The 20,807-nt window shown below is 43.0% G+C and overlaps 1 protein-coding gene and 1 long non-coding RNA gene across 2 annotated transcripts in view; both read right to left on the bottom strand.

The window, feature by feature from the left end:
* LOC134352226 (ankyrin repeat domain-containing protein 26-like) overlaps positions 1-20,807 on the bottom strand; it is a 99,273-nt gene that overhangs the window by 47,609 nt on the left and 30,857 nt on the right. Inside the window, 3 exon segments of the mRNA XM_063059520.1 lie at positions 1,160-1,220; positions 4,380-4,449; positions 4,567-4,603. Of these exon segments, the coding sequence (XP_062915590.1) occupies positions 1,160-1,220; positions 4,380-4,449; positions 4,567-4,603 (168 nt within the window).
* Positions 1,166-4,598, bottom strand: LOC134351550 (uncharacterized). Its single transcript, XR_010019177.1, has 3 exons — positions 4,567-4,598; positions 4,380-4,449; positions 1,166-1,220 (listed from the first exon to the last, which is right to left on the bottom strand). It is a non-coding gene; the product is annotated as an uncharacterized LOC134351550 (long non-coding RNA).

Genomic DNA, 20,807 nt, shown 5'->3' with positions numbered 1-20,807 from the left:
CAGGATCTTGTCCATCAATTTACCAACAACTGAAGTAAGACTCACCGGTCTACAATTTCCTGGGCTATCTCTACTCCCTTTCTTGAATAAGGGAACAACATCCGCAACCCTCTAATCCCCCGGAACCTCTCCCATCCCCATTGATGATGCAAAGATCATTGCCAGAGGCTCAGCAATCTCCTCCCTCGCCTCTCACAGTAGCCTGGGGGCACATCTCGTCTGGTCCCGGTGACTTATCCAACCTGAGGCATTCCAAAAGCTCCAGCACATCCTCCTTCTTAATATCTACATGCTCAAGCTTTTCAGTCTGCTGTAATTCATCCCTACAATCGTCAAGATCCTTTTCCATAGTGAATACTGAAGCAAAGTATTCATTAAATACATTTGCTATCTCCTCTCATTCCACACACACTTTTCCACTGTCACACTTGATTGGTCCTATTCTCTCACGTCTTATCCTCTTGCTCTTCATATACTTGTAGAATGCCTTGGGGTTTTCCTTAATCCTGTCCACCAAGGCCTTCTCATGGCCCCTTCTGGTTCTCCTAAGTTCTTTCTTAAAGTCTTTCCTGCAAGCCTTGTAATCATCTAGATCTCTATCATTACCTGGTTTTTTGAACCTTTGGTAAGCTTTTCTTTTCTTCTTGACTAGATTTACAACAGCCTTTGTACACCACAGTTCCTGTACCCTACCATTCTTTCCCTGTCTCACTGGACCATAGCTACGTAGAACTCCATGCAAATATCCCCTGAACATTTGCCGGAGATTTCTTCCATACATTTCCCTGAGAACATCTGTTCCCAATTTATGCTTCCAAGTTCCTGCCTGATAGCCTCATATTTCTCCTTACTCTAATTAAACACTTTTAGAAACGTAGAAACATAGAAAATAGGTGGAGTAGGCCATTCGGCCCTTCGAGCCTGCACCGCCATTCAGTATGATCATGGCTGATCATCCAACTCAGAACCCTGTACCAACCTTCCCTCCATATCCCCTGATCCCTTTAGCCACAAGGGCCATACCTAACTCCCTCTTAAATATAGCCAATGAACTGGCCTCAACTGTTTCCAGTGCACACTACACACTAAGCACACACTAACTACACACTAAGCAAATCAGTACTCGACTTTTTTCCCAATTATTTTCTCAATAACTTACTGTTTTTCTTGTTTCGCTGTGAAGAATTTAGCAAGTTGGTCAAATTACTCTTCTGGATTGTCTGTAAATAGACGTTATTAGTGGTTATAAACAGTTACATATTTAAAATTTGGCCAAAGGCACAAATACCAATATAATATCAACTCAATTTGCTTTCAATTCAATTTCCTGCTTCCTTCAGTCTTACATAAACACATTTATACAATATATTTCACTTAAATATATGATATTTGAAGTTTAAGAATAAATAATGAATTATTCTGCTAACATCTTAACCATCATTGCTGCTAGCTCCCTGCTCCAGTCACCTGGATTTCATTCTGCTGACCTTTGATGCTGTCAATGTGGAATGGGTACATCCTCTCTGTGTGACTGCTTTTTCCCACAATGCTCTGGGTCCTCCTATAACCTGGAGATTTGCTAGTAGGTTAAGTAACTACTATTAATTCTCCTTTGGGTTACGTAAGTGATAAAACAATAAAAAGAATAGGTAGCATATGAGAGACAGTAGTGAGAAGGAGATGGGAAATAAGAGAGGGAGTGGAATCAATGTAACAAATAATCCACCTCAATATACTGAGATAAAATACAAATCGCAATGTAAAATACATCACAGCAGCTACAGGGACCATCCAATGCACATAAACAAATTGCAAGCTCCATGACAAGGTACATTGTGTAATCACAAGCTAACCTTTGGCATATGAGAAGTCTAGTCAAGAGTCTGATAACGGATAGAGCTTAAGAACATAAGAAATAGGAGCAGGAGTAGGCCATCTGTCCCATGGAGCCTGCTCCGCCATTCAATAAGATCATGGCTGATCTAACCATGGACCTACCTTCACTTACCTGCCTTTTTCCCCATAACCTTTAATTCTCCTACTAGGCAAATATCTATAGAATATACTTATGAGTCTAATGGTGTATACTTTCAAGCTTTTCTACCTTCTGCCCAGTGGGAGAGGGGAGAAAAAAGAAAGACTGGTGCGGGAGAGCTCCTCGATTATAGCAGCTTTCCTGACGCAAGCGGGAAGTCAACGGAGGGGAGATTGGTTTACGTGGTGGACTGGACTATGTTAACGGTCATCAATGACCATACAGAATTTTGTTACCCTCTGAGGAACTACCGGCATAGGCGTGTTTTCTTGGCTATAGCATCAACTTGTTGATAACATAATAAGCTTCTGTATTTATGTACTGGCACCTGCATCCTTAGGACAACTAATGAAGAGCTTTTAAAACATGTAGCTAATGTTATGAAAGCAAATGCCAATTTGGCCACATTAATACCGATGAAGGCATAAATGCTGGCCAGGACACTAAGACCTGCTCATTTTAAAAATAATCATATGGGGCTTTTTAGATCTAACGAAGCAGGTTTTCAGATTAATATATCCTTTTGAGGATGCAAAACTTCTGTTTTCAAAACTCAAATACTTCCAAAGATAATGTGACCTATCGTTGGATTTTTGCTTGAAATTAACCTAAGGTTCATACAATGCATTTTGGACCATGACTCTACCAAAGAATAAAAGACATTTCCTTCCAGCTAGTTTCAAATTAACCTCTTTCCCTCTGGAGGTCCTTCCTTCACATCCATATAATCATCAGACCATTCATAATCCACTTTACTTCCTAAAGATCCACAAGCTACATGACTTTGATTGCCTCATCATTAATTTCGCCTGCTCTTATCTGTTTCCTTCCATGAACCGCTGGCAACCTTTGCCACTTTAACAGTTTCTAGTTTACTGGTCCTAAACAACTTGCTTTCAATCTGTGATTGTTGCTCAATGCCCTTTCATTTTAATGCCACACCAAAATGGGGCTATTTTCTTCAGGCCACAGACTTTGCCCAGGACAACTTCTCCAAAACAGAGGTTGCAGTTACACTTGGCTTTGCAGGGCAGGCCATATACTTAAATAACTATTTTCGGACTCCCAATGCAGGCACTAAATTCTCAACTCAGTTGAATTATTATGTGGACAGGGAAAGGTTTCAAGCTCTTTAATGCAAAAGTTCAAAGCATTTGATACAAGGTGCATTTCTTTGCCTGCCTGAACTTTAATTAACTTGAATTGTTTGACTTGTGACATACTTTCAACTTTAGTTTATCTTTTCAGCACTTCTGATTTAGTACACAGCTGCACAAAGTAGTTTTGTAAGCTAAACCCTCATTTTCTAAAAAGTGATAAATCATTGCAACTGGTTTCCAGCAAGTCAGCTTGATGGCTTTTAATCTTCTAGTCAGTAACAGCCATGTTCAACGACGAACTGCATTTTTAATGATCTGTCATGAAAAACACAATTTACTGTGGAATATGGCTAGCCAAGGATTTCCAACATAGCCAAGTGCAACTGGAGCCTCTTCTTTGAAGAAGTTGGCCTTGGCAAAGCCTGTGACCTCAGTAAAGTAGCAAAAGGTCTGAATCTTAAGTGCCAAGCCCTTATTTTTAAAAAGTGACCCCTTGTTTCTAGATATGCCCACAAAGAACACATTCATCCCGTCTAGACTATACTCCTTTTTCTTTTGGAATGGCAAGGTCTGCAATGCCACTGAATTTGAATTTCCTTGTGAAAATAATTTATTCGCTCCAACTTTTTCTAATTTTGCTTCTTAATAAAAATGATTTATAATTCAAAATAAAGCCCTAGAATTCAACATTCCAATTATTTAAACAGTTACAGAAAATGGTTACAGTGGGATACAGAATTCCAGCATAAAGATGATCGTGTGGATCGTCAGAGGCTTTTCCCCAGGGCTGAAATGATTGCCACAAACGGACACAGGTTGAAGGTGCTGGGGAGTAGGTACAGAGAAGACGTCAGGGGTAAGTATTTTTTACGCAGAGAGTGGTGAGTGCGTGGAATGGGCTGCCGGCAACGGTGGTGGAGGTAAATACGATAGGGTCTCTTAAGAGACTTTTGGATAGGTACATGGAGCTTAGAAAAATAGAGGGCTATGGGTAAGCCTAGTAATTTCTAAGGTAGGGACATGTTCGGCACAATTTTGTGGGCCGAAGGGCCTGTACTGAGCTGTAGGTTTTCTATGTTTCTATGACCACCCCACCAAGTTCAAGCAGCATTATTTAATGAATATTGATATATGACACATGTATCTACTTTAATAAAACTATTTCAGTGAAATGCCATCATTGTTAGTCACTTAAATTCAAAAATGAGATAACACAACAAATTATATCAATGGCAAATTACTACCTTGGAAGAACATGGCACATTATCTTCTTCATCTGAGGACAACCAGGAATCTACAGCACTCTTTGACTCCCTAAAAGCAAAAAATTCAAAGAAAAATCTTACATGGACAAGAAAATGACATAAAACCAATAAGAAATTAATCTACTTAAGAAATGTTTAAATTGCAACAGCAGTAGTTCCAGCTTACCCACTGAAAGGTTCTGTCAGAGAAATATCATCTATCACTGGAGAGCAAAGCAAATGATATACAGGTGAATTAGATTCATCCAAATTCATTTTAAGTTTTAGTTCATTCTCCAAATATTACAAGTTTATTGTTAAAGAGAGAGAAAAAGGACAGAATCCATTTGAGTATTACTGATTGCAGTTTTGTCCAGATGAAATTATTTTTCTACATTCATACACCATGTTCCCATAGAAGGATCCATTATGAACATCAGACTCTCCATAAAGATATTATCTATATGCTAAACTTTGCTGGCCAGTGATGCAGTGGCAGCAGTACTGGACTTTGATGAAAATGATCCTGGGTTTGACTTCAGCCAGACCCTTGCACAATTTCCATCGGAGCTGGGTTGAGCGTCAAGCTAGCAACTCGGCCTTGTAACAGACAAATGCTAAGGAAACAGCAGAAAAAATGTCCCCTGATGTGCCATAGATGCGTAAATGAACAACAATGCCAATACCAGATGTTATTGCATAAATTTTAATTATATCTATGCTTCTATATCTATATTCAAATCAATATTGCAACTTGCAAAATATGTTTAAAAATATGGATTGAGGATGAGTACTCATTCTTCAATATTAGAAGCAAAGAGCTGACATTAAGCATAAGAAACAAAATAAGAATGCACAAAGATGTGGCAGGCCTAAAAGGAAATTAGAGGAAAAATTCTTTGTACATGGAGGAAGACACTTTTAAAGGTCGATAATGTTGCATACATTGATATAATTCCCCATTTGATCAATATTATATATAAAGATCTTACATGAAATTACCACAGAAAAATAAACGTATGACTCAGACGAATTAATCTCTCGGGAAGTCACAAGGGAAAAGTGGATTCAAGAAATCAGAAATAACAGCAAAAAAATGGAGCATATATCTGCTGGCAGGTCAGCATTCATCAAGGAAAAATTGCTTGTCATCAGAATGGAGCCAGTGTTACAAAGATTCTCAACAGGTACTTTCTAATACAGTAGAACATAGAAAATCTACAGCACAATGCAAGCCCTTTGACCCACAAAGCTGTGCCGAACATGTCCTTACCTTAGAAATTACCTCGGGTTACCCATAGCCCTCTATATTTTTAAGCTCCATGTAGCTATCCAGGAGCTTCTTAAAATACCCTATCGTATCCGCCTCCACCACTGTCACCGGCAGCCCATTCCACACACCCACCACACTCTACGTAAAAAACTTATCCCTGACATCTCCTCTGTACCTGTTTCCAAGCACCTTAAAACTGTGCCCTCTGGTGCTAGTCACTTCAGCACTGGGAAAAAGCCTCTGACTATCCACACGATCACTGCCTCTCATCATCTTATACACCTCTATCAGGTCACCTCTCATCTTCCGTCTCTCCCAGGAGAAAAGGCGGAGTTCACTCAACCTATTCTCATAACGCATGCTCCCCAATCCAGGCAACATCCTCGTAAATCTCCTCTGCACCCTTTCTATGGTTTCCACATCCTTCCTGTAGTGAGGCAACCAGAACTGAGCACAGTACGCCAAGTGGGGTCTGACCAGGATCCTATGTAGCTGCAACATTACCTCTCTGCTCCTAAACTCAATCCCACGACTGATGAAGGCCAATGCACAGTATGCCTTCTTAACCACAAAGACGACCTGTGCAGCAGCTTTGAGTGTCCTATGGACTCGGACCCCAAGATCCCTCTGATCCTCCACACTGCCAAGAGTCTTACCATTAATACTATATTCTGCCATCATATTTGACCTACTAAAATGAACCACTTCCTTGGTTGAACTCCATCTGCCACTTCTCAGCTCAGCCCTGTTTTGCATCCTATCAATGTCCCGTTGTAACCGCTGACAGCCCTCCACACAATCTACAACAGCTGCAACCTTTGTGTCATCAGCAAATTTACTAATCCATCTCTCCACTTCCTTATCCAGGTCATTTATAAAAATCATGAAGAGTAGGGGGTCCCAGAACAGATCCCTGAGGCACACCACTGGTCACTGACCTCCATGCAGAATGTGACCCGTCTACAACCAGTCTTTGCCTTCTGTGGACAAGCTAGTTCTGGATCCAGAAAGCAATGTCCCCTTGGATCCCATGCCTCCTTACTTTCTCAATAAGCTTTGCATGGGGTACCTTATCAAATGCCTTGCTGAAATTCATATACACTACATCTACTGCTCTACCTTCATTAATGCCTTTAGTCACATCTTCAAAAAAATCAATCTGGCTCATAAGGCACAACCTGCCTTTGATAAAGCCATGCTGACTATTCCTAATTATATTAAGCCACTCCAAATGTTCATAAATCCTGTCTCTCAGGATCTTGTCCATCAATTTACCAACAACTGAAGTAAGACTCACCGGTCTACAATTTCCTGGGCTATCTCTACTCCCTTTCTTGAATAAGGGAACAACATCTGCAACCATCTAATCCCCCGGAACCTCTCCCATCCCCATTGATGATGCAAAGATCATTGCCAGAGGCTCAGCAATCTCCTCCCTCGCCTCTCACAGTAGCCTGGGGGCACATCTCGTCTGGTCCCGGTGACTTATCCAACCTGAGGCATTCCAAAAGCTCCAGCACATCCTCCTTCTTAATATCTACATGCTCAAGCTTTTCAGTCTGCTGTAATTCATCCCTACAATCGTCAAGATCCTTTTCCATAGTGAATACTGAAGCAAAGTATTCATTAAATACATTTGCTATCTCCTCTCATTCCACACACACTTTTCCACTGTCACACTTGATTGGTCCTATTCTCTCACGTCATATCCTCTTGCTCTTCATATACTTGTAGAATGCCTTGGGGTTTTCCTTAATCCTGTCCACCAAGGCCTTCTCATGGCCCCTTCTGGTTCTCCTAATTTCATTCTTAAAGTCTTTCCTGCTAGCCTTGTAATCATCTAGATCTCTATCATTACCTGGTTTTTTGAACCTTTGGTAAGCTTTTCTTTTCTTCTTGACTAGATTTACAACAGCCTTTGTACACCACAGTTCCTGTACCCTACCATTCTTTCCCTGTCTCACTGGACCATAGCTATGTAGAACTCCATGCAAATATCCCCTGAACATTTGCCAGAGATTTCTTCCATACATTTCCCTGAGAACATCTGTTCCCAATTTATGCTTCCAAGTTCCTGCCTGATAGCCTCATATTTCTCCTTACTCTAATTAAACACTTTTAGAAATGTAGAAACATAGAAAATAGGTGGAGTAGGCCATTCGGCCCTTCGAGCCTGCACCGCCATTCAGTATGATCATGGCTGATCATCCAGCTCAGAACCCTGTACCAACCTTCCCTCCATATCCCCTGATCCCTTTAGCCACAAGGGCCATACCTAACTCCCTCTTAATTAGAGCCAATGAACTGGCCGCAACTGTTTCCAGTGGCAGAGAATTCCACAGATTCACCACTCTCTGTGTGAAGTTTTGTCCTAATCTCGGTCCAAAAAGGCTTCCCCTTTATCCTCAAACTGTGACCCCTCGTTCTGGACTTCCCCAACATCGGGAACAATCTTCCTGTATCTAGCCTCTCCAATCCCTTTAGGATTTTATACGTTTCAATAAGATCCCCCCTCAATCTTCTAAATTCCAACAAGTATAAGCCTAGTTCATCCAGTCTTTCATCATATGAAAGTCCTGCCATCCCAGGAATCAATCTGGTGAACCTTTTTTGTACTCCCTCTATGGCAAGGATGTCTTTCCTCAGATTAGGGGACTAAAACTGCACACAATACTCCAGGTGTGGTCTCACCAAGGCCTTGTCCAACTGCTGTCGTACCTCCCTGCTCCTGTTCTCGAATCCTCTGGCTATGAATGCCAGCATACCATTCGCCTTTTTCACCGCCTGCTGTAACTGCATGCCCACTTTCAATGACTGGTGTATAATGACACCCAGGTCTCGTTGCACCTCCGCTTTTCCTAATCAGCCACCATTCAGATCATAATCTGTTTTCCTGTTTTTGCCACCAAAGTCGATAACCTCACATTTATCCACATTAAATTGCATCTGCCATGAGTTTGCCCACTCACCTAACCTATTCAAGTCACCCTGCACCCTCTTTGCATCCTCCTCACAGCTAACACTGCCGCCCAGCTTCATGTAATCCGCAAACTTGGAGATGCTGCATTTAATTCCCTCATCTAAGTCTTTTATATTGTGAACAACTGGGGTCCCAGCACTGACCCTCGCGGTACCCCACTAGTCAATGCCTACCATTCTGAAAAGGTCCCGTTTATTCCCACTCTTTGCTTCCTGTCTGCCAACCAATTCTCTATCCACATCAATACCTTACTCCCAATACCGTGTGCTTTAAGTCTGCACACTAATCTCCTGTGTGGGACCTTGTCAAAAGCCTTTTGAAAATCCAAATATACCACATCCACTGGTTCTCCCCATCCACTCTACTAGTTACATCCTCAAAAAATTCTATGAGATTCGTCAGACATGATTTTCCTTTCACAAATCCATGCTGACTTTGTCCGATGATATCACCGCTTTCCAAATGTGCTGTTATCACATCTTTGATAACTGACTCTAGCATTTTCCCCACTGATGTTAGGCTAACCGGTCTATAGTTCCCTGGTTTCTCTCTCCCTCCTTTTTAAAAAGTGGGGTTACCTTAGCCACCCTCCAATCCTCAGGAACTAGTCCAGAATCTAAAGAGTTTTGAAAAATTATCACTAATGCATCCACTATTTCTTGGGCTACTTCCTTAAGCACTCTGGGATGCAGACCATCTGGCCCTGGGGATTTATCTGCCTTTAATCCCTTCAATTTACCTAACATCACTTCCCTACTAACATGTATTTCCCTCAGTTCCTCCATCTCACTGGACCCTCTGTCGCCTACTATTTCCGGAAGATTATTTATTTCCTCCTTAGTGAAGATAGAACCAAAGTAGTTATTCAATTGGTCTGCCATGTCCTTGCTCCCCATAATCAATTCACCTGTTTCTGTCTGTAGGGGACCTACATTTGTCTTAACCAATCTTTTTCTTTTCACATATCTATAAAAGCTTTTACAGTCAGTTTTTATGCTCCTGCCAGTTTTCTCTCATAATCTTTTTTCCCCTTCCTAATTAAGCCCTTTGTCCTCCTCTGCTGGACTCTGAATTTCTCCCAGTCCTCAGGTGAGCCACTTTTTCTGGCTAACTTGTGTGCTTCTTCTTTGGAATTGATACTATCCCTAATTTCCCTTGTCAGCCACGGGTGCACTACCTTCCTTGATTTATTCTTTTGCCAAACTGGGATGAACAATTGTGGTAGTTCATCCATGTGATCTTTAAATGCTTGCCATTGCATATCCACCGGCAACCCTTTAAGTGTCACTTGCCAGTCTATCTTAGCTAATTCACGTCTCATACCTTCAAAGTTACCCTTCTTTAAGTTCAGAACCTTTGTTTCTGATTTAACTATGTCACTCTCCATCTTAATGAAGAATTCCACCATATTACGGTCACTCTTACCCAAGGGGCCTCTCACGACAAGATTGCTAATTACCCCTTCCTCATTGCTCAATACTCAGTCTAGAATAGCCTGCTCTCTAGTTGGTTCCTCAACATGTTGGTTCAAAAAACCATCCCGCATACATTCCAGGAAATCCTCTTCCTCAGCACCCTTACCAATTTGGTTCACCCAATCTATATGTAGATTGAAGTCACCCATTATAACTGCTGTTCCTTTATTGCACACATTTCTAATTTCCTGTTTAATACCATCCCCAACCTCACTACTACTGTTAGGTGGCCTGTACACAACTCCCACCAGCGTTTTCTGCCCCTTAGTGTTGTGCAGCTCTACCCATATCCACTCCACATCCTCACGGCTAATGTCCTTCTTTTCTATTGCGTTAATCTTCTCTCTAACCAGCAATGCTTTTCTTTCCTTTTCTTTTCTTTTCTAACCTCCTTTTCTTTCACTTCTATCCTTCATGAATATTGAATATCCCTGAATGTTGAGCTCCCATCCTTGGTCACCCTGGAGCCATGTCTCTGTGATCCCAACTATATCATATTCGTTTATAACAATCTACACTTTTAATTCATCCACCTTGTTACGAATGCTCCTTGCATTGACACACAAAGCCTTCAGGCTCGTTTTTACAACACTCTTAGCCCTTATAAAATTATATTGAAAAGTGGCCCTTTTTGATTTTTGCCATGGATTTGCCGGCCTGCCACTTATACTTTTCACCTTACTACTTTTTGCTTCTACCCTCATTTTGCACCCCTCTGCACTGGTTCCCATCCCCCTGTTGTGAACTAACCTCCTCTCTCCTGACGAAGGGTCTCGGCCTGAAACGTCGACTGCACCTCTTCCTAGAGTTGCTGCCTGGCCTGCTGCGTTCATCAGCAACTTTTATGTGTGTTGTTTGAATTTCCAGCATCCGCAGAATTCCTGTTGTTTCCTCTCTCCTTGTCCCTTTAATTTGATTCCCACCCCCCAACCATTCTAGTTTAAAGTCACCTCAGTAGCCCTTGCAAATCTCCCTGCCAGGATATTGGTCCCCCTAAGATTCAAGTGTAACCCGTCCTTTTTGTACAGGTCACACCTGCGCCAAAAGAGGTCCCAGTGATCCAAAAACTTGAATCCCTGCCCCCTGCTCCAATCCCTCAGCCACGCATTTATCCTCCACCTCATCGCATTCCTACTCTCACTGTCGCGTGGCACAGGCAGTAATCCCGAGATTACTACCTTTGCGTTCCTTTTACTCAACTCCCTTCCTAACTCCCTATATTGTCCTTTCAGGACCTCTTCCCTTTTCCTTCCTATGTTATTGGTACCTATATGTACCACGACCTCTGCCAGCTCACCCTCCCACTTCCAGGATATCTTGGACATGATTAGAAACATCCCGGACCCTGGCACCAGGGAGGCAGACTACCATCCGGGTCTCTGGACTGCATCCACAGAATCGCCTATCTGACCCCCTTACTATCGAGTCCCCTATTACTACTGCCCTCCTCTTCCTTTCCCTACCCTTCTGAGCTACAGGGCCGGACTCTGTGCCGGAGGCACGGCCACTGTCGCTTCCCTCAGGTAAGCTGTCCTCCCCAACAGTACTCAAACAGGAGTACCTATTGTCAAGGGGCACAGCTACTGGGGTACTCACTATTACCTGACTCTTCCCCTTCCCCCTCCTAACTGTGACCCACTTGTCTACCTCCCGTGGCCCCGGTGTGACCACCTGCCTGTAACTCCTCTCTATCAACTCCTCACTCTCCCTGACCAGACGAAGGTCATCGAGCTGCAGCTCCAGTTCCCTAACACGGTCCCTTAGGAGTTGCATCTCGGCGCACCTGGCGCAGATATGGACGTCCAGGAGGCTTGGAGTCTCCAGGGCCTCCCACATCCGGCACTGAGAACAACAAACTGCCCTCACACTCATACTGCCCCTCTCCTCAAAAAACAACAAAAAATGAATACCAAACCTTCCTCGCCTCGCCCGTTTCCGCCTAAGCCCGTTGAGCCGAAGCCCTTAAGCCTTCACTCTGCTCCCGGCTCACTCCGCCACCCGCAAACTACGCTGCCCGCTGTATGAGGCTGTGTTCCTTTTAAATCTTCTGCGCTTCACTGCCCGACGTCACACGCCCGCGCAGTCCCGCCTTTCTGAACGCCGATGGAATAAAAACTGAAAAATTCAAAAATGGCTTCCTCCGCACTCCTGCTCCAACTCTCAGACTTCCTTCTTCGAACTTGTCTGTTCCTATCCCTCTCCAATGCTATAGTACAGGAGATAGACTCTATTTACCATTATCAGAACTCAATTTTACACTGCAATACTTTTAAAGTCAGGCAAAAAAATCTGCTAGTAAGACATCAACTACCAGCTATCAACTGCCAATGCTCTTCTCCACTAGTCAGTTTGTTCTGACTTACTTTATGGTAATAAAATATATGCGTAAGCAATGTACATCTTTCAAAGTAGCATCATGCGTTGAAACAGCAGTTAATAAAGCAGGTGTGAGTCTGTGCTTCATTACTAGAGGCACAGAAATTAGTTTAGATTGCTACAATATTGCCACATTTTGAACATTGAATCCAATTCCGGTTACCACATTTTGGTTCCAGGAAAAATGAATTTCAATTACAGGTTGACCACCTCGAATCCAGCAATCAGTGGTCCGGTTTCACCACTGGTTCGGACACAATTTGTGGCTGCCTAAGTTCAAATTTCTCATGTTGCTGCACCAACCCATCGCCACGGTTTTGGTGGCCCCATTAGCAGAATCAGCTGTTTGCATGGTCTTCAAAAGAAGCAAGTCGGTCCCCTGTGTTATTCTGCACTTATTTTTATAACCTGTGCTTATCCAGTCCCAGTCATGTCTTAATTGAATAAAGGAAGTGCTTCTCATGGTGTAAAGCACAAACACCATACGTTATCTATACAAGAAAGATGGAAGTTCTGAAAAAACTCGACGGTGGTGTGCCTGTGAAAAGCATATGTGACTTGTATAACATTGGATCTTTACAGTTAACGATATAAAGAAACAAAAAGAAAAGTTGTTTTCTCCCAGTGGCCACACATTTCAATTCCACATCCCATTCCCATTCTGATATATCTATCCACGACCTCCTCTACTGTAAAGCTCTGGTCTATGGTCAGGCCACACTCAGATCTCCTCCAGTTCACATACCAGCCCCGACTAGGAGTTGAGGATGCCATCGTCTACCTGCTGAACCGTGTCTACGCCCACCTGGACAAGCAGGCGAGCACTGTGAGGACCATGTTTTTTGACTTCTCCAGTGCGTTCAACACCATCCGCCCGGCTCTGCTGGGGGAGAAGCTGACAGCGATGCAGGTGAATGCTCCCCTGGTATCATGGATTCTTGACTACCTGACTGGCAGACCACAGTACGTGTGCTTGCAACACTCTGTCCGACAGAGTGATCAGCAGCACTGGGGCTCCACAGGGGACTGTCTTGTCTCCCTTTCTCTTCACCATTTACACCTCGGACTTCAACTACTGCACAGAGTCTTGTCATCTTCAGAAGTTTTCAGATGACTCTGCCATAGTTGGATGCATCAGCAAGGGAAATGAGGCTGAGTACAGGGCTACGGTAGGAAACTTTGTCACTTGGTGTGAGCAGAATTATCTGCAGCTTAATGTGAAAAAGACTAAGGAGCTGGTGGTAGACCTGAGGAGAGCTAAGATACCGGTGACCCGTTTCCATCCAGGGGGTCAGTGTGAACCTGGTGGAGGATTACAAATACCTGGGGATATGAATTGACAATAAACTGGACTGGTCAAAGAACACTGAGGCTGTCTACAAGAAGGGTCAGAGCCGTCTCTATTTCCTGAGGAGACTGAGGTCCTTTAACATCTGCCGGATGATGCTGAGGATGTTCTACGTGTCTGCGGTGGCCAGTGCTATCATGTTTGCTGTTGCGTGCTGGGGCAGCAGGCTGAGGGTAGCAGACACCAACAGAATCAACAAACTCATTCGTAAGGCCAGTGATGTTGTGGGGATGGAACTGGACTCTCTCATGGTGGTGTCTGAAAAGAGGATGCTGTCTAAGTAGCATGCCATCTTGGACAATGTCTCCCATCCACTACATAATGTATTGGGTGGGCACAGGAGTACATTCAGCCAGAGACTCATTCCACCGAGATGCAACACAGAGCGTCGTAGGAAGTCATTCCTCTGCCTGTGGCCATCAAACCCTACAACTCCTCCCTTGGAGGGTCAGACACCCTGAGCCAATAGGCTGGTCCTGGACTTATTTCATAATTCACTGGCATAATTTACATATTACTATTTAACTATTTATGGTTCTATTACTATTTATTATTTATGGTGCAACTGTAACGAAAACAAATTTCCCCCAGGATCAATAAAGTACGACTATGACTATGACTAAAGATGATGCCACACTCAGTTGGAGGAACAACACCCTATATTGCGTCTGGGTAGCCTCCAACCTGATGGCATGAACATAGACTTCTCTAACTTCTGCTAACGCCCCACCTTCCCCTCGTATCACATCCGTTATTTATTTATATACACATATTCTTCCTCTCTCTCTCCGTCGAATGTACCTCTTCCTAGCGATGCTGCCTGGCCTGATGTGCTCATCAGCAACTTTGAAGTGTGTTGCTTAGCAAGAAAAGTTGCTCCAGTTCTTCGCTGACAGCAAGCCAATAAAAACAGATCTGCACAAGGAAAACAATGAAAAATGGAAGATGTTCACAGCTATATAAAGTTCTCATAAAGTGGTTTAAATTCTGCGTCATGATGTGAAGTAAATACAGATACCTTGTAAGTCGCAGGCGCGTGACGTCAACAGGATAGCGCAGAGTGGGCAGTGGAGTGAGCGGTAGCAGAGTGTAGGGCTTTGGCTTCAACGGGCTTTGGTGGAAAACGGGAAGAGGCCAGAACGAAGCAGCAACTCTTTTTTTCTCCCCACCGCTCCCTTTCGCGAATTGGCCCAGACAGACAGGAACAGCAGGGCTCTCACAGCTAACAGTACGAGCTAACGGTTTAATAAGTTCATCTGTTTGGCGAGGGAAGTGGGTGAGTAGACTTACTTTTCCTGTTTCATTCACGTAGAATTAGATAGCATGCCTGCAGGGTCAGTGCTTTGTTCAGGGTGTCAGATGTGGGAATCCTGGGAGACCTCCAGCCTCCCTGATGGCCACATCTGTGCCAGGTGCACCGAGATGCAGCTCCTCAGAGACCGTGTTAGGGATTTGGAGCTACAGCTTGATGACCTGCTGCTTATGAGGGAAAGTGAAGATGTGATAGATAGCAGCTACAGGGAGGTAGTCATCCCTCGGCTACAGGGGTCAGAAAACTGGTTCACTGTCAAGAGAGGGAAGGGAAATGCCCGGATAGTGGAGAGCACATCTGTGGCTGTCCCCATCAGCAACAAATATCTTGTTCTGGATGCTGTTGAGGGGAATGACCTGACAGGGGATGCCCACGGTGACCGGGTCTCTAGCACTGAGCCTGGCGCTGTTGTTCAGGAGAGAAGGAGGGAGAAGAGGAATGCGGTAGTCAAAGAGGATTCCATAGTCAGGGGAACGGACAGGAGATTCTGTGAGCCTGATAGAGATACCTGCATGGTGTGTTCCCTCCCAGGTGCCAGGGTAAGGGATGGCTCGGATCGGGTCCAGAATATTCTGAAGGGGGAGGATGAGCAGCCAGTTGTCTTGGTACATGTTGGTACCAATGACATAGATAGGACAAAGGAGGAGGTCCTGAAGACAGATTTCAGGGAGTTAGGAAGGAAGCTGAGAAGCAGGATCTCCAGGGTAATAATCTCGGGATTCCTACCTGCGCCACATGCTAGCAAGGGCAAGAATAGTAGGATCAGGCAGATGAATGCGTGGCTGAGAGACTGGTGCAGGGGGCAGGGCTTCAGATTCTTGGATAATTGGGATCTCTTTCGGGGGAAGTATGACCTGTTCAAAAAGGACAGGTTACACCTGAACCCGAAGGGGACAAACATCCAGGCGGGAAAGTTTAATAGAGCTGTTAGGGAGGGTTTAAACTAATTTGGCAGGGGGATGGGAACCGGAATGATAGAGCGGAGGAAGGGAAAAGCAGAAATAAATCCAAGATAGTGAGCAGTAAAGATGTCAGGAAAGACAGGCAGGTGATGGGGCAAATTTGTTGGCAGGTATGATCTTGTGGCCATCACTGAGACGTGGCTGAAGGACGTGTGTCTCTGGGAGCTGAACGCCCAAGGATACACGGTATATCGGAAGGATAAGAAGGTAGGCAGAGGGGGAGGCGTGGCTTTATTGGTAAGAAATGATATTAAATCATTAGAAAGAGGTGATATAGGATCGGAAGGTGCAGAATCTTTATGGGTTGAGCTAAGAAACCGCAGGGGTAAAAGGACCCTGATGGCAGTTATTTATAGGCCTCCAAACAGCTGCAGTGATGTGGACTACAAATTACAACAGGAAATAGAAAAGGCTTGTCAGAAGGGCAGTGTTATGATAATTGTGGGGGATTTTAACATGCGAGTGGATTGGGAAAATCAGGTTGGCACTGGATCTCAAGAGAGAGAATTTGTAGAATGTCTGCGAGATGGCTTTTTAGAACAGCTTGTTGTTGAGCCAACTAGGGGATTGGCTGTACTGGATTGGGTATTGTGTAATGAACCGGAGGTGATTAGAGAGATTGAGGTGAAGGAACCCTTAGGAGACAGTGATCATAACATGATTGAGTTCACTGTGAAATTTGAAAAAGAGAAGCCGAAATCTCATGTGTCGGTATTTCAGTGGAGTAAAGGAAATGACAGTGGCGTGAGAGAGGAACTGGCCAAAGTTGACTGGAGAGGGACACTGGCGGGAAAGACAGCAGAGCAGCAGTGGCTGGAGTTTATGCGAGAAGTGAGGAAGGTGCAAACTGGTATATTCCAAAAAAGAAGAAATTTTCGAATGGAAAAAGGATGCAACCGTGGTTGACAAGAGAAGTCAAAGCCAAAGTTAAAGCAAAGGAGAGGGCATACAAGGAAGTAAAAATTAGTAGGAAGACAGAGGATTGGGAAGTTTTGAAAAACTTACAAAAGGAAACTAAGAAGGTCATTGAGGGAAAAGATTAACTATGAAAGGAAGCGAGCAAATAATATCAAAGAGGATACTAAGAGCTTTATCAAGTATATAAAGAGTGAAAGACAGGTGAGAGTAGATATAGGACCAGTAGAAAATGATGCTGGAGAAATTGTAATGGGAGATAAGGAGATGGCAGAGGAACTGAACGAGTATTTTGCATCAGTCTTCACTGAGGAAGACATCAGCAGTATACCGGACACTCAAGGGTGGCAGGGAGGAGAAGTGTGTGCAGTCACAATTACGACAGAGAAAGTACTCAGGAAGCTGAATAGTCTAAAGGTAGATAAATCTCCCGGACCAGATGGAATGCACCCGCGTGTTCTGAAGGAGGTAGCTGTGGAGATTGCGGAGGCGTTAATGATGATCTTTCAGGAGTCGATGGATTCTGGCATGGTTCCGGAGGACTGGAGGATTGCAAATGTCACTCCGCTATTTAAGAAGGGGGCAAAGAAGCAAAAAGAAAATTATAGGCCTGTTAGCTTGACATCGGTGGTTGGGAAGTTGTTGGAGTCGATTGTCAAGAATGAGGTTACAGAGTACCTGGAGGCATATGACAAGATAGGCAGAACTCAGCAAGGATTCCTTAAAGGAAAATCCTGCCTGACAAACCTAATACAATTTTTTGAGGAAATTACCAGTCGGCTAGACAAGGGAGATGCAGTGGATGTTGTATACTTGGATTTTCAGAAGGCCTTTGACAAGATGCCACACATGAGGCTACTTAACAAGATAAGAGCCATGGAATTATGGGAAAGTTACATACGTGGATAGAGCGTTGGCTGATTGGCAGGAAACAGAGAGTGGGAATAAAGGGATCCTATTCTGGTTGGCTGCCGGTTACCAGTGGTGTTCCACAGGGATCCGTGTTGGGACCGCTTCTTTTTACATTGTACATCAACGATTTGGATTATGGAATAGATGGCTCTGTGGCTAAGTTTGCTGACTATACGAAGATAGGTGGAGGGGCCGGTAGTGCTGAGGAAACGGAAAGTCTGCAGAGAGACTTGGATAGATTGGAAGAATGGGCAAAGAAATGGCAAATGAAGTACAATGTTGGAAAGTTTATGGTTATGCACTTTGGCAGAAGAAATAAACGGGCAGACTATTATTTAAATGGGGAAAGAATTCAAAGTTCTGAGATGCAACGGGACTTGGGAGTCCTTGTGCAGGATACCCTTAAGGTTAACCTCCAGGTTGAGTCAGTAGTGAAGAAGGCGAATGCAATGTTGGCATTCATTTCTAGAGGAATAGAGTATAGGAGCAGGGATGTGATGTTGAGGCTCTGTAAGGCACTGGTGAGACCTCACTTGGAGTACTGTGGGCAGTTTTGGTCTCCTTATTTAAGAAAGGATGTGTTGACGTTAGAGAGGGTACAGAGAAGATTCACTAGAATGATTCCAGGAATGAGAGGGTTAACATATGAGGAACATTTGTCCGCTCTTGTACTGTATTTCTTGGAGTTTAGAAGAATGCGAGGAGTCCTCATTGAAACATTTCGAATGTTGAAAGGCATGGACAGAGTGGATATGGCAAAGTTGTTTCCCATGATGGGGGGGGGGGTCCAGTTCGAGGGGGCATGACTTAAGGATTGAAGGGCGCCCATTCAGAACAGAAAGGCGAAGAAATTTTTTTAGCCAGAGGGTGGTGAATCTATGGAATTCGTTGCCACGGGCAGCAGTGGAGGCCAAGTCATTGGGTGTATTTAAGGCAGAGATTGATAGGTATCTGAGTAGCCAGGGCATCAATGGTTATGGTGAGAAGGCGGGGGAGTGGGACTAAATGGGAGAATGGATCAACTCATGATAAAATGGCGGAGCAGACTCAATGGGCCAAAAGGCCGACTTCTGCTCCTTTGTCTTATGGTCTTATGGTATTTTGCCTGAACTGTACTTCAATAAATTACGCTTGCTTTTCCTTTGTCATTTCTTTTTTCTATATTATCCAAGGGTGTGGAGATCATTAATTGGGTTAGAAGAGTTTATTTAATCCTAACCTAACCACCTAAGATTGGGCAAAATCACTAATCCAGCACTTACACAGGTCCCAATCATTCTGGATTTGTGGTGGTCAACCAGTATAAGATTACATTAGACAAGTGGGTCAGCTCTCCTTCAGCAAGGAAATCATGAGAGATTTAATGGAAATAGAGGTCGCAATGTTTTTAAATAAAGCAAGCTGAGAGAAGTTGGCTCTACTGGTACACGGTTCAAGAATAAGAATCAGATTTAAATGAATTAGCAAAAGATGCAATGAAAGGCTATGAGAATAAATTTTGTATTTGTTGCTGAGTGGTTATGATTACAAATTGCAGTTATTAAGGATATTGGAAACAAGAATGAAAATACTAAATGTGTAAAAAAAAATCAGCATTTCATTTCATTTTGTAACACCAATGGAATATAAATATATATCTAATGCAAAGAACAGAGAACTGTTTTCGATCCTTATGTTTATATAAACTTAGGACATTACCAGCTGTTTCAGGTGGAATAGCAGATGTTTCTTCATATAACTGCCAGTAAGTTCAGCATAAGTCCTAAGCACACTGGAAAGATTTGCCAATGTTTCTATGACTGCTCTGTAACATTGGATCTCTCAGAGTTCAATGGTGGACAGTAAAATTTTATTAATTTCTGATAGCATCGGAACATATTGGACATTTCTTATTGTCAGAAGCATTCGTAACACTTAGGTAGGCTTACCTGCCTAATAACCATTGGTGGCAGAGTTTGTGAAGACATTCACTCTAGTCCTTCCCACTACCCGCACCTTTCTGTGTTATCACTTACAATTAAAAGGTGCTACCAGAGATATGGGAAAGTCTGGCACTTTGCAGCAGGTGATTAACAGAGGGGGTGAAAGAGATGTGTTATAAATACTGGACCAATGAGAAGCATATTGAAATATATTTTTAGATTTATATCGAATAAAATAAATTTATATGCAAGTTTCAGGTCATAGGCACAAGATAGATGGAAAAATAGCTCAATAAAATGTAGAAATATTCTGTTGTTCAACAAGATGGCAAATGGTACTACATTCCCATCTCCACCTCTAAATAAACATAAGAGTCAGAGAAAACAGAATAAAATATAATTTTGGTAGTCAAAATTAATTTAGTCACAGTTCAAATCTTCTGAAAGTTATACAATCCATGACATACAGCAATTGTTTATAGAAAATCCAATTCTTTACGTTCACAAAGTTAATACTGTGCAAAAGGGAACAAAAGGTAGATGTCACATTTAATACTACCTTTTACAGAACGTCTTGTTCTTGACTTCAGTTTAGGACTCTCCTGATATTCTATATCGACTGGAGTGGCCATAAGGAATAGATGAAAAAAAATCAGGAACAAGGGAAAATAGAACTCTAAACATAGCTCTAAACAAATGACAAACAGGAAAACATCATCTAAAAAGGTTTATTTTCCTAGATTGTGCGATTATTGAAATAAGACACTTGAGTTGCCTGGGTCTTTATTTGACGTTACTTAACAAGATGGAAATGTGGGTCCAAAGCAGATATTACAATTGCTCAGAGTGGAGAGCTTCTTCATTTTTCACAATGAACAGCTTTCTGGAAACTAATGAATAAATATTTGTCGCTAGAGCCATGATAAATATATCTTTCCAGAGTAACTTAAACA

This window comes from Mobula hypostoma, chromosome 9, assembly GCF_963921235.1.
Source record: "Mobula hypostoma chromosome 9, sMobHyp1.1, whole genome shotgun sequence".
NCBI lineage: Eukaryota > Metazoa > Chordata > Chondrichthyes > Myliobatiformes > Myliobatidae > Mobula > Mobula hypostoma.
The sequence above is the reverse complement of the archived record's forward strand: the minus strand, read 5'-3'. Positions and strand labels throughout refer to the sequence as shown.